The sequence below is a fragment of the Uranotaenia lowii genome, chromosome 2 (genome assembly GCF_029784155.1).
Source record: "Uranotaenia lowii strain MFRU-FL chromosome 2, ASM2978415v1, whole genome shotgun sequence".
Classification (NCBI taxonomy): Eukaryota; Metazoa; Arthropoda; class Insecta; order Diptera; family Culicidae; genus Uranotaenia; species Uranotaenia lowii.
In genome coordinates, this window is record NC_073692.1 from 218,604,141 (window position 1) to 218,618,280 (window position 14,140).

At 33.9% G+C, this 14,140-nt stretch overlaps 1 protein-coding gene across 1 annotated transcript in view; it reads left to right on the forward strand.

The window, feature by feature from the left end:
• LOC129743682 (semaphorin-1A) overlaps window positions 1-14,140 on the forward strand; it is an 832,298-nt gene that overhangs the window by 694,552 nt on the left and 123,606 nt on the right. Inside the window, exons 7-8 of the mRNA XM_055735770.1 lie at window positions 2,802-2,890; window positions 3,146-3,287. Coding sequence (XP_055591745.1) covers window positions 2,802-2,890; window positions 3,146-3,287 — 231 coding nt within the window. The remainder of the gene's footprint in view (window positions 1-2,801; window positions 2,891-3,145; window positions 3,288-14,140) is intronic.

The following is a 14,140-nucleotide window of genomic DNA, read 5'->3' on the forward strand; positions in this document are numbered from 1 at the left end:
CTCTGGATTGTATTTGAAATTCTGATCTGATAAGATTCAGTAATTTTTTTTTTGTAAATTTCAGAAATCGTTTCAAAATCCGGATACAGATTCAAAAAATTTTTTTTTTATTTCGGTTGAAAATTCAGATAAAAAAATAAAAAGAGTCGAGACTGTTTTGTTGAGGAATTCAAATCGCACGAAATCGTAGACATATTATTTTGATTGTAAATTTAATAAAAAAAAATCTAAAATTTAATCAAAGAAAGTTTATATACATAATTTCACTAAAATACAGGAATATAAAGTAAAATTTTAGTTTATTTTGCAAGTGATGTTCAATAATAAAAAACGTGATTCTTATGTTCAAAACAAAATCTTTCACAGGATTTCAATTATGGATTTGATATTTTATGCAAAATATTTGCTTATATAGGGGAGATGAGGGCATAACGAGCACCCGAGGCATAATGAGAACTACGCTTTTCTACGAAAGTGCGTATTTTCTTAAATAAATTTTCATGAGGATTTGTTTCGTACTTCCTATAGTATTAATTTTTAACAAAAAAAGGAATCTCCTTATCATCTTTACAGAGATATTTAAAAAAAACTAGCTTGGTTCTCAAGTTACGAAAATATTATAATTTTTGAGCACCACGAAATAAGCTCTTATGATCTTAAAATAACCTTGATCTATAATGTACGCACTGCAACATGATGTACACATTGTTTCTCAATTTTTACCATCATAAAATTTTTGATTTTTCACTTTTATCAATTTTAAAACACGTTTTTACTTAAATTTGTTGACTAGGGGCATATAGAGCACCATATTATCGAGGCATAATGAACATTTTCTGCCGTAGAATCTAGCAGCGAATTAAAATTGATTTATAGCGCCACACCTTGACTAGTTTTTATCCGACAATTTAGCCTATTGGTAAGGTGTCGGAGAGGTAATCAAAAGACTACAGTTAGATTTCTGTTCGAGGTGATTTTTTTCCATTCACAATTCATGATCGAAATTTTTATTGTTACATTATACGGCTAGTAGCATTATCCTCCGAACAAAGCACTTAATGTATGAGCGTGCGTGAATTGTTTGTATTCTACAAACAGACCTATATTATTTTGTTATTGCTTTGTTTGATGAATCTACGACTCACCTGACTTCATCGAATTGAATTCGCTGCTAGATTCCCCGGCAAAAACGCACATCTTGCTCTGATTAATGGTGCTCATACTGCCTCAGGGGGGGTTCTCATTATGCCTCCACAGTGGCTGGTTTTCAGCTTTTGGCAAAATTTTTCAAAATGCATTTTTTAGCGTTTTCATTTAGTTTTTCGCGTTTCAGCCCGTTAGGGAATAGGCTTTTCAAGTGTCTGAACACGAAACAATAATGTAACCTCCATATTATAGCTATCTTCTATGGTTAAATAACCGTTTTCCTTAAGGTGGCCATTATGCCCCCATCTCCCCTAGAAACATGTTATCATTATTTTTAAAAAATCTACAGGAAATTTAATTTTTTCTTGGTGTCATTATTCATAATGCATTTTTTTCAGGAGCCAAATTTTAAACTTAAATCTTAAATTTGAATCAATTCTGTATCTCTTACTTTTACTTTTGAAAATTTGATTTGTGATTATTGATGGTTAAAATCTTCGAATTCGCTCGAGACTTTGATAATTTTAGCTTGTTTGATTTGAGCATAGATTTTTATTCTTAGAAATTGAAGGCTTCATTTTATGATCAAATAAACTGAAACAACCAAGATTGCTCAAGAAAAAGTTCAAGGATTTTACCATCGATGGAAGTAAGTACCCTATTTTGGTACCAAAGCCTTCATTATAAATAGAAATTTAGCTAGCAGTTTTATAATTTTAGAAAATAATTCACTAGTTTCTTTTTAATCCGATAATCTTTTATTGTACTGAAAAAATATTAATGTACAAAGACTTCTAATGAACTCAGAAATTAATAGGCGTATAGCAATTACTTAAAATGTATTTTAATTTTTTTTCCATTCAAGCTTTGTTTTAGAAAAAATGTCCAAAAAACCGGTAACCAACCGCCTTCCCTCCCATGAAGCGGTTCTACCTTCGGCCCTGATTTTTATAATAATTAACTATTTACACACGTTAATGTGTTTGAATTGTTGAAATCAATATAGGTACAAGAATATTGATAATTGACTCGATGACTCGAATTGACTTACGATGTTTAAAGCTAGTTTTGATATGATAACTAGGGACCAAGTGTATTAATAGCTGAGTAGATTATGGATTATTTTCTTATTCCCCTGAGATTTTAAAACATTCATTTTGAATAAGTATACCATTTTTCATTGAAAAAAAAATCAATTATTTTCACCACACTGTTGGCGCTCGCATTATTTCCTACATTGCAAGCAATTGAGCACGCCTGAAAACCGTGAATGATCATAAATCGAGGTTATTGAAATTTTCCGACCAGTAAAAAGTTTTAAATTAATCACGGAAATTAACTGCAAATTGGTCCCATAAAAAGTGTTAACTATTGATGCAGAAATCGGAACGTGTATTTATCCTCCGAATTCGTGGGATATTGTCTTCCACCTACATCCCACAATCTATTTTCCCCCTATATACCCATTTCACCATCACTTCATTTCCAATTTCACTGCCAGTTTTCAATTTCCTCGGAACAATTCCAACCAACAATCAGCATCGCGAAAGCTGCTAAATAAATTATGACCTTCCCTCCATCCCTCCCGCATGGTCCAGCTGAGTGAATTTTGCGTAACTGAACGACGACCATTAACGTATTCATAAATTTTTCAGGCCCTAATTTTGTCGGATCGCTCACGCACGGAGATTTCGTCTACTTCTTCTTCCGGGAAACGGCCGTCGAGTTTATCAACTGCGGGAAGGTAAGCTCTCGATTTTTATTCAGTTAAGGACTTTTTGTCAATGACAGCTTGCGCTGACTAAAACATTTCTAGGGAAAGTTGATTTTCTGATGAACCGAATTTGATGACACAGAAAACTTTACGCCGAAAATTTTGAGGCGTAATTAAGAGGTAGAGGCAATCAAAAACTTCGGTTTTTAATCAACACCTACACCCGTTTTGTTCCAAATATCTCAATGAAAACGCCCTTTTTCTCTTCTTAAATCTTCTCCCCAGGCCATCTTCAGTCGAATCGCCCGGGTATGCAAATGGGACAAGGGAGGTCCTCATCTGTTCAAGAATCGATGGACGACCTATCTGAAGTCTCGGCTGAATTGCTCAATGCCCGGGGATTATCCGTTCTACTTCGACGAAATCCGTAAGTACCGCCACAGCACTTCATTTCTTGATTGATTGCATTGCCCAAATTATCTCGCGACGTCCTCCAATACTGAAGCGATGTTAATTTTCTTCAATTTTTCAATTTTTTCAATTTTTTTCGATTTCGTCGATTTTGTAAATTTAGTAAATTTTCAATTTTTGTCAATTTTGTCAATTTTGGTCAATTTTATCAATTTTGGTCAATTTTTCAATTTTGTCAATTTTGTCAATTTTGCCATTTTTGTTAATTTTGTCAATTCTGTCAATTTTGTTAATTATTTTAATTTTGTAAACTTCTTCAATTTTGTCAATTTTGTCAGTTTTGTCAATTTTGTCAATTTTGTCAATTTTGTCAAATTTATCAATTTTGTCAATTTTGTCAATTTTGTCAATTTTGTCAGTTTTGACAATTTTGTCAATTTTGTCAATTTTGTCAATTTTGTCAATTTTGTCAATTTTGTCAATTCTGTCAATTTTGTCAATTTTGTCAATTTTGTCAATTTTGTCAATTTTGTCAATTTTGTCAATTTTGTCAATTTTGTCAATTTTGTCAATTTTGTCAATTTTGTCAATTTTGTCAATTTTGTCAATTTTGTCAATTTTGTCAATTTTGTCAATTTTGTCAATTTTGTCAATTTTGTCAAATTTGTCAATTTTGTCAATTTTGTCAATTTTGTCAATTTTGTCAATTTTGTCAATTTTGTCAATTTTGTCAATTTTGTCAATTTTGTCAATTTTGTCAATTTTGTCAATATTGTAAAATTTTGTCAATTTTGTCAATTTTAACAATTTTGTAAATTTTTTCAAATTTGTCAGTTTTGTCAATTTTGTCAATTTTGTCAATTTTGTCAATTTTGTCAATTTTGTAAACTTTGTCAATTTTGTCAATTTTGTCAATTTTGTCAATTTTGTCAATTTTGTCAATTTTGTCAATTTTGTCAATTTTGTCAATTTTGTCAATTTTGTCAATTTCGTCAATTTTGTCAATTTTGTCAACTATGTCAATTTTGTCAATTTTTTCAATTTTGTCAATTTTGTCAATTTTGTCAATTTTGTCAATTTTGTCAATTTTGTCAATTTTGTCAATTTTGTCAATTTTGTCAATTTTGTCAATTTTGTCAATTTTGTCAATTTTGTCAATTTTGTCAATTTTGTCAATTTTGTCAATTTTGTCAATTTTGTCAATTTTGTCAATTTTGTCAATTTTGTCAATTTTGTCAATTTTGTCAATTTTGTCAATTTTGTCAATTTTGTCAATTTTGTCAATTTTGTCAATTTTGTCAATTTTGTCAATTTTGTCAATTTTGTCAATTTTGTCAATTTTGTCAATTTTGTCAATTTTGTCAATTTTGTCAATTTTGTCAATTTTGTCAATTTTGTCAATTTTGTCAATTTTGTCAATTTTGTCAATTTTGTCAATTTTGTAAATTTTGTCAATTTTGTCAATTTTGTCGATTTTGTCAATTTTGTCAATTTTGTCAATTTTGTCAATTTCGTCAATTTTGTCAATTTTGTCAATTTTGTCAATTTTGTTAATTTTGACAATTTTGTCAATTTTGTCAATTTTGTCAATTTTGTCAATTTTGTCAATTTTTTCAATTTTGTCGATTTTGACAATTTTTTTCAATTTTGTCAATTTTGTCAATTTTGTCAATTTTGTCAATTTTGTCAATTTTGTCAATTTTGTCAATTTTGTCAATTTTGTCAATTTTGTCAATTTTGTCAATTTTGTCAATTTTGTCAATTCTGTCAATTTTGACAATTTTGTCAATTTTGTCAATTTTGTCAATTTGGTCAATTTGATCATTTTTTTTAAATTTTATCAATTCTGTCAATTTTGTCTATTTTATCAGTTTTGTTAACTTTGTCAATTTTGTCAATTTTGTAATTTTTCTTAATTTTGTCATTTTTTTAAATTTTGTCAATTTGGTCGATTTGATAAATTTTTCCAATTTTATCAATTTTGTCAATTTTGTCATTTTTATCAGTTTTGTTAATTTTGTCAATTTTGTCAATTTTGTCATTTTTGTAAATTTTGTCAATTTTGACAATTTTGACGATTCTGTCATTTTTGTCAATTTTGTCAATTTTGTCAATTTTGTCAATTTTGTCAATTTTGTCAATTTTGTCAATTTTGTCAATTTTGTCAATTTTGTCAATTTTGTCAATTTTATCAATTTTGTCAAATTTGTCAATTTTGCCAATTTTGTCAATTGTGCCAATTTTGTCATTTTTGCCAATTTTGCCAATTTTGCCAATTTTGTCAATTTTGTCATGTTTTTCAATTTCGACAAATTTGCCAAATTTGTCAAATTTGTCGAATTCGTCTTTTTTTGTCAAATTTGTCAATTTTGTCAATTTTAACAATTTTCTCAATTTTCTCAATTTTGTCAATTTTCTCATTTTTTTAATTTTTTCAATGTTGTCAATTTTGTCATTTTGTTAATTTTTTCATTTTTTCAAGTTTGTCAATTTGGTTTAGTTTGTCATTTTTAAATTTTGTCAATTTTGTTAATTTTGTCAATTTTGACAATTTTGACAATTTCGTCAATTATGTCAATTTTGTCAATTTTGTCAATTTTGTCAATTTCGTCAGTTTTGTCAATTTTGTCAATTTTGTTTATTTTGTCCATTTGGTCAATTTTGTCAATTTTTCAATTTTGTATTTTTTTTTCAATTTTGTCGATTTTATCAATTTTGTCAATTTTGTCAGTTTGGCAATTTTCTCAATTTTGTCAATCTTGTAAATTTGCCAATTTTGTCAATTTTATCAATTTTGTCATTTTTGGCCAATGTTTTGACCAATATTTTCAATTAGGTCGATTTTGTATCTTTTTTAAATGATTTTAGAACAATTTGAAAATGTTAACCATTTTTAAAATTCAGACAATTCTTATGAATATGAATCGATGAATTTGACAATGTTTCAAAACTTTTTTGATCTTAAAAAAAATACTGTCGAGAGCTTTATATTTTAGGACTTTTTGATTGTGAGTTGCATCCACAAGAAGCACAACGAGCCATATGATGTCGAGTTAAACGTCTATTTTATTTGCCTTAATCAACTGCTTTTCGCAGTTCAAAAGCACCATCGTTGTCGATTCAATTTCGAAACAAACCCATTCCTCGAAGCAAACAGAGAGTCAATATGTTCTATCTCGTCTGTCGAACAGCAGCACACATTTAAAAACAACAAACTAACTCCATTCGAACTAATTTCGCTCTCAACTCGAGGAGAACAGTTTAAGTCGATTGAAAAATTTTGCTAATGCTCTGGAACCGTTTTTGCCGCATTGAGGGCGAATCTCCCCCGCCAAACCAACCGGTTGCCAGTTTCATTTTTTCGTATTTTCCCCGTCGCCGGAAGCAACTTCTGCCGGCTGGGGAATGAGACTAGACTGGAAGCGTTCTAAAATGAAAAAAAAATCCTCCTCCAACGACGAGGACACGAAATTGAGCAGAATCAGCAATTTTCTTCGGGACAAAAATGCAGGAAAAATCCACTTATGGGAACACAACTTTCTGCTTTCGAGGGAACACACCAAAGTACAATCCCGGGAAATCGTGTCTCTCGGTCGTCGGTGGCTGCAACATGGCGAAACGAAGGATATTTTATTCTATGAGTGGGAAAAATGACAATCATGTCCCGCGTTCGAGGACCTGACCGGTTCCGTTGCACTCCGCGTCATTTCTTGTGAGGATTTTTTTTCTCTGCACGCCTCTCTGCGGGAAAAATGGGAAAAAAAGATCTGAGCCACTGTTGCGAGGTGCAGAAATCTTGCTTCCTCGCCTGCGGCCCGTTTGCTTTCGATAATATTGAGACGCGATACAGCAAACGAGTTTAACGCAAAGTTAAAACTTGTTGAAGTTTCCTCTGAAATAAAAATAAAATGTTAAATAAATAAAAATATAAAATCCAGAATCAAAATCTTAACCTGATATTTGAAATTAAGACCTCAAATCAATCCAAAAAATTAGGTTTGAAACAGTTCGAACGGAAAATCAAAATGTAGACACGATCTCGGGCAGTCGTCTGCTGCAGCTGACGAAGATTTTCACCTTTTCCATTTTTTGTTCGTCTATTTAAAATGTTTTGTCAACTTCTGTTGATTCATTTTATTTTTTGTATCACGTATGTGTACGCCAGCCCAGTCGTTTCTGTAGCCTTTTTTTGTCGAAGACGAACGCTGTTGCTCTTGTCATGGCAAAACTTTATTCCTGTTCACTTGATTTTTTTTTTTGCAGGAATATTTTGTCTTATTTTTCTCCTTCCAAAGGCAGTTCTTTAAGAGCTCGTGGAAAAGCTGAACTTTGATAAAAGCAATATTCTCTCGAAAGTTTATGAATTTTATACAAATTTGCTGTTTAGTAAAAAAATAAAGATAAAATTAACATATTTATAAAAAGTTGAGATTTCTGTCCAAACTTTTAAATTTCTGTATTGTCTCTTGATGAAATGCAAGCGTTAGTCAGAATCTGAAAAGAATGATCTTAACTGTCGTGATTTTTCGATTCTTACAAATCACAATTCAGAAATTCACTCAGACACATCTGTAGCTCACAAGAATAGATCTACGACAGGCCTTATTTTGTTGTTTTTGCCTATCATTGTCAAAATATAAAATGTTGACATAGATTTTTTTTTCTTCAGTGTTTTCGAATTCAACTATTATTTAACTTTATTTTTATAAAAACTTTATTTATTTTCTGCATATTCTTCATCTCATCCCTACATTCCTTCTCATCTCCATTCTTAAAAAAACTTTGTATTTTTGTTTTTTTTTTGTTTTTCTTAAAAACAAAAGCTATTTTTTCAAATAAACTTCATCTTAATTTTACATTCCATTCTTAGCAAAAACTTTTGTTTATATTTCCCAATATCCTTCATCTTTATTTCACATCCCATTTTTAGTGAAAAAAAAAACTTTCAAATCTGTACTGCCGCTCTGTCTTTGTTTACCAAAGCTGAAACAATCTGAAAACGTTCTTAGCAACAGCCTTCTCAATCTGTGTTTTTCTGCCACTCTGTCTTTGTTTACCAGAGCCGGAACAATCCAAAAAACAATCTTAGCAACAGCCTTCCTCAACTGTGCCTTTCCAGCCGCTGTGTTTTTGTTTACCATAGTCGGATCATAAACAAACAATCGTAGCAGCAGCCTTAAAAATCTGCTCTCCATGAACCAATCCGTCTTTCTACCGGTCGCGGTGGCCGAATCAGAAACAATTTTATCGTAGCAGCAGCCTTAAAAATCTTCGCTTCCTCATACAATCCGTCTTTTCACCGGCGTGGCCAAATCATAATCAAACAATCATTGCTCTTGAAAATCTGCGCTTCCTCAGCCAATCCGTCTTTTTACCGGTGTCCGAATCATAAACAAACAATCATGGGTCGATTCACGATGACGTATGTTTTCTTTTGTGGTGACAGTTCGCGCGTCCTGTTTACAAAATTTTACGAACGAGAAATGGGGTGCGGCGAAATTTTTCGTGTAGCTGCACGGTCAAGAAATTTAACTCAAAACTCAGTTAAGGGATAGCAAAAAACCAAGTTCTATTTTGTTAATTAAATTTAGCGCATTTTTTGGTTTCTCATGTTTATCTTTTTGGAAATGAACAGAAAGTTGAAAATTCATAAAAATTTCGAAAAGAAGGTTTGTTTATTACCCTTCTTCAACACATTTATTCTGAACCAACCCAGTTTACATTGAATATTCTAGGAAAGCGCGTCTACTTGAAACAAAAAACCCTATCGAATGTCCAAATGTGGAAACTTCTAAGGAATTCGAATGTTTCGAATCGATTGTCCGGAAGCTTCATGTGTTATTTTTATCGGAAGCTGTGAACAAATGCACATACTTGTACGACAACAAAATTCGTTGACAGAAGAATCCAATATAGGAAAATTCTCCAATTAACATTCCGAATGTAAAGTCTGCAGTGTTATAAATTTGTACGATATGATATTTTCGAGGAATAAAAATAATGTCAGATAGTTTGACCACTAATCACTCTGACATAAGACTTAGATTAGCTGGATTAACAAACAAATTGATTGATTTTTCATTATTTGATACTTAAAACATCTAATTTTCTTTCAAATTATTTTTTATCCCAAATTTGAGCTGAGAACTTTTGCTAAAAACGTGTGAATGAGAATTCAATGAGGACCCAAATGTTTGCTTTACTTCCTCAGCGTGTAGAATTGGAAAATAAGGAGTCAAAACAGGAATCGCGAAATGTCAAAACCAGTGAGGCCAGGCAGTGCGTGAATCGACCTATTGCAGCAGCCTTAAAAAACTGCACTCTCTTTGCCAATCCGTCTTTTTACCGGTGACCGAATCATAAACAAACAATCGTTCCAGCAGCTTTACGAAGCTCAATTCACTCAGACACGTCTGTTGCTCACATGGATAGATCAATGACTATCCTTGTTTTGTTTTTTTTTGCCTAGTGTTGTCCAAGGTCTTTTGATACACTAGGTTCTCCGACTTTCACAGTAAGTAGGCGAGGAGTGAGCGAGGCTCTCAATGAGTTTGTTTATTTTTTGCTCAGCTTTTCGGTGGATTGTTGGTAAACAAACTTCATGAGTTCCGCATAATTGCATAGCCTACATAGCCAAAATGGCTGAATCGGGAATTCGATATTCAGTAACACCTCCTGAGCAGACTTGTAAACCATCGACATTTTCTCTGACAGTCGCACAGCCTGCTTTTATCAGTTTCATTGCTCGTGCCATCAAACGAATGCGACCGAAAACTTGCCGAACAGTCGACTACCATCAAACGAAACGACATTCATTCTTCTTTGTGTGATTGTCGAACGAAATTTCGTGTCTTGGTACACGAGAGGGATAATTTGATGGTCAAACGACCATAATTCCCGACAGTTTACGACATCGCCTATCTCTTTCACGCAGCAGAACTTACAGACTTAATAAGCAAATGCAATCTTTTCTATTCACTCCCTCCTGTTGAAAAAAAATTCGCCACTCTGCAGCGCCGAGTGATGTTTGGATGTGTTGGTCGAACAATGTGGAACGATTATCTCGATTATCTACGCAAGAGGGATGAAAGTCAAACGACTAACCACAAAAAAGAACAAAATTTCATTTGACATTTTTTTTGTTCTCCGATCAAACGATTGCGCTCTCCACGATTGTCACGAAATGATGGTAGTCTCCGGAAAAATTCAAACGATGGTGACCACTTACAAGCCTGCTCCTGAGTATATACACACCTTGGTGTTGTCAAAATATAAAACGTTGCCATAGAAATTTATTTTATTTATATTTTCTGCAGTGTTGCCAAGTCAAACATTTATTAAATGTACTTTATTTCACTTTATTTATTTTCTGCATATTCTTCATCTCATCTCTACATAAACATGGAAATTTTGCCTTCCGCTTTTCACAAATAAGTTTTTGTATTTTTATAACGGTAATTTTTAGATTTTTTTCTGTGCATAGATTCGTTTCCTTATGAACACGCTTGGCAAAAGTCATCGTCATGAGGCGTGAAGCTGTGACTGTGAAGCCTCTTGGTCCATCAAACTCAATTGACTGTTCCTTAACGACCAGTCACTTCGTTTGCCAGTCATTCATTCCCCAGTCATTTGAAGCTAAAATAATAACCTAGTCAAGCAATCGCATTCAAACTACCGATGACGAAAAAGAAACGCATTTATTATTATAGTTGCTCCTGCCAGCAAGCTCGTTTTCAGTTTTTTATTGCTGTTGTTGCTCTCTGCCAGCAAGTCGTTCAATTAGTTGTACCTGCCGTCTGCAGCCGATCAAAGTGTGAAGAGATTTGCCAGTCACTCTCAGGAGAAATTTTGACCATGTGTAGGAGCTTCGCCAGTCGATGATGGAGAAATGTTGATTGTTGTCGTGCTTTATCCGTCATGCGAGTAGTAAGGCTCCGTCAATTGAGAACAGTGCCAGTCGTTTGATGAAACAAAACTAGTCGGGTCAAGCGTGACGTGCGAAATTTACCATCACTGCTTATGAACACAGATTTTTTTCTAAAAATTATACACAGGTTTTCCTTTCAAATTGATGTTAACGTCAATTTTTTTAAAGAAACGCTTCACAGAATATTCGTGGTACACCTGCCATATACTACCATTTTAAACAACAACAAGAAACGTTCAGATTTTAACAAGCTCTAAATCATGGGTGGCCAAGAAATGTGATTCGTCTGCGTGCCAAAAAATTCTTAGCAGCATTTTTTTTTCCTTTCATACTTTTGAAGTATGTTTTCATTTATGTTCATTTAGCTAAACGTATTTAAAACTCGTAAAAAATACTACACAATTTGAAAGGAATGGACTCATGTCATGGCCATGGTATGTAGATGATATGCACAAAAACAGTTTTTATTAATGCTGTGATTTATACTCATAAGAAATATTTTAAATCTTTATTTTAACAAACATCTTCCAGTACTCAATAAACAATGTTTGATAGAAATTAGCAAAGTAGTATGGACATGAATTAACAATTTCAAGACTATTTTAATAATTTCAAGAGCCTTAACTTTTAAATGACCAAAAATAACGTTCAGTTGTGTTGTGATAAATTATGTTATTTTGCTAAATCATATATGTATATATAGAGAGATAGAAACATGTGTCAGTAGTTCGCTTGTCCAACGCATTTAGTGTTTACCTTTGAAAAATACTTAGTTTACCACTTCCAAGTGTACAAAAGTGAAGGTGAACTGTTTTTCATCAGATCTATACCAAGGGTTTAATCAGGACTAACGAATTTTCCTTGAAAAAAAGACTTTTAAAAACTTTGTTTGGTGAGGTTCAGCCATTGAAACAATAAGTTCTTGTTCGAGCTGTTATAATTTGCTTGTATTGACAACATGAGTGACGAGGAAGCTTTGCGGTCACTTAGGGGTACAACTACAAACCCCTCTAAACGTCAAAAAAGTGAAATGAATGTTAGTGAGCTAGCAAACTTGATGAAATCTCAATTGGAAATGTTTCAACGAAGCACCCGGGACGACATCAAAAAGCTTGGTGAAAAGCTCACTTCACAAATGGATCGTCTTCGCTCCGATATCACATCAGATATGCAAAAAATGCGTGAGGAGAATGAGGTATTTGTGGACACAATTACTAAATCAGTTGGAGAGGTTAAAAGAGACAACAACATAGCTATCGAGCGGATGGAACGTCGCAATGACCTGATATTAAGTGGAGTTCCATATGTTCAAAAGGAAAATCTTCTTTCGCATTACAACACCATTTGTTGTAACTTGGGTTATGACGAAAATTCTATCCCCCTTGTTGACATTCGCCGCTTGTTCAACGGAAAAATGGAGAGTGGAGCTTCCAGTTGATCCTCATCCAGTTTGCTATCAACATACAACGAAACGAGTTCTACTCCAACCCAGTAAACTTGAATCGGCAGAGAGGTAACTTAAATCGCCAGAGGGATCGTAACGATCTCTCTGGCGATTTTGCATCATCACATCGGCAGAGAGGAACACACCATACGCGTGCCATTAGTGAGTGCCACGAAATAATCTAAGACACGCCCTTTAGAGAAACACACGAAAACAACCCGAATCGTGTTTGTATGTTTCCCTTCGAGACGCGTGTTTGCCTGCCTGAGAAGTCGACTGCATCGTACGAGTGTACGATTCAAACTGATTTCGCTTGTACGCATTCGCATTCGTTGCCTCTAGGTATCTCGCCAGGACAAACCGAATGAGAATATTTGCGTTCTTGGAGTGTCGCCGAAATTAACCATTTCATTCTAAGTTCGGTGACTCAACTCTCAATTTTTTACATGCTCTGTCGATTTTTGAGAGGACGCGCTTACTGGGTATGAATGGTACTGCTCTGTCCCAGTACCCGGTAAATTTGAATCGGCAGAGAGGTAACTCAAATCGCCAGAGGGATCGTAACGATCTCTCTGGCGATTTTGCATCATCACATCGTTAGAGAGGAACACACCATACGCGTGCCTTGGGTGAGTGCCACGAATTAAGCTAAGACACGCCCTCCAGAGAAACACACGAACACAATCAGAATCGTGTTTGTATGTTTTCCTCCGAGACGCGTGTTCGCCTGCCTGAGAAGTCGACAGCTACGATTGAAAGCACACACGGGACACGGGGACAATTGCGACCACACCGTACGAGTGTACGATTCAAACTGATTTCGCATCCTACGCATTCGTATTTGTTGCCTCTACACAGTTAGAAAAATCCACGTAGATTTACATGCAGCTGCATGGGTAGAAGGGAATCGCGTTATTACATGTATTAATACTGTTTGTTACATGTAAATTCCCAGTCCCATTGATATTGATTGTTCACTGTAGATTTACATGCTCAACCTCTCTTTAATTGATGTTTTGTTTAAAGGAGTGTTTGAAAATAATAAACAAATCAGCGATATAGATTAAAAAAGAACCTTTATTCAGTTTGTTTGCATACACTTCACCGATCTTGTCGACTTGACACAAACGCCTGTCGGTGCTTTTCAATTCACCCAGCGAAGGAAACGACGACAGGTGCCGGAAAAATTGAATCCCCCGTAGTGATTTTCTGCAAAACAACAAATTTACAATTAATACAAGTTGTAACACCCACATTTCCACACACATACCTTCATAAATAGAATTGCATTTAGTTTTTACGAACGTTACTGGCTGAAAATCTTGTACCCACCACCTCCAACTCGAACAGAAGCAAACAGCACTCGAACAGGTACAAAAAAGAACGAACGAACGTCGCCAACGCTGAGATTTACATGAAATTGCACGAGAATTTCTTCGCAATCGTCAAGATGCTATAGTCTTTTCCATATTCTGTCGGCGACGATGCGAAAATGTGT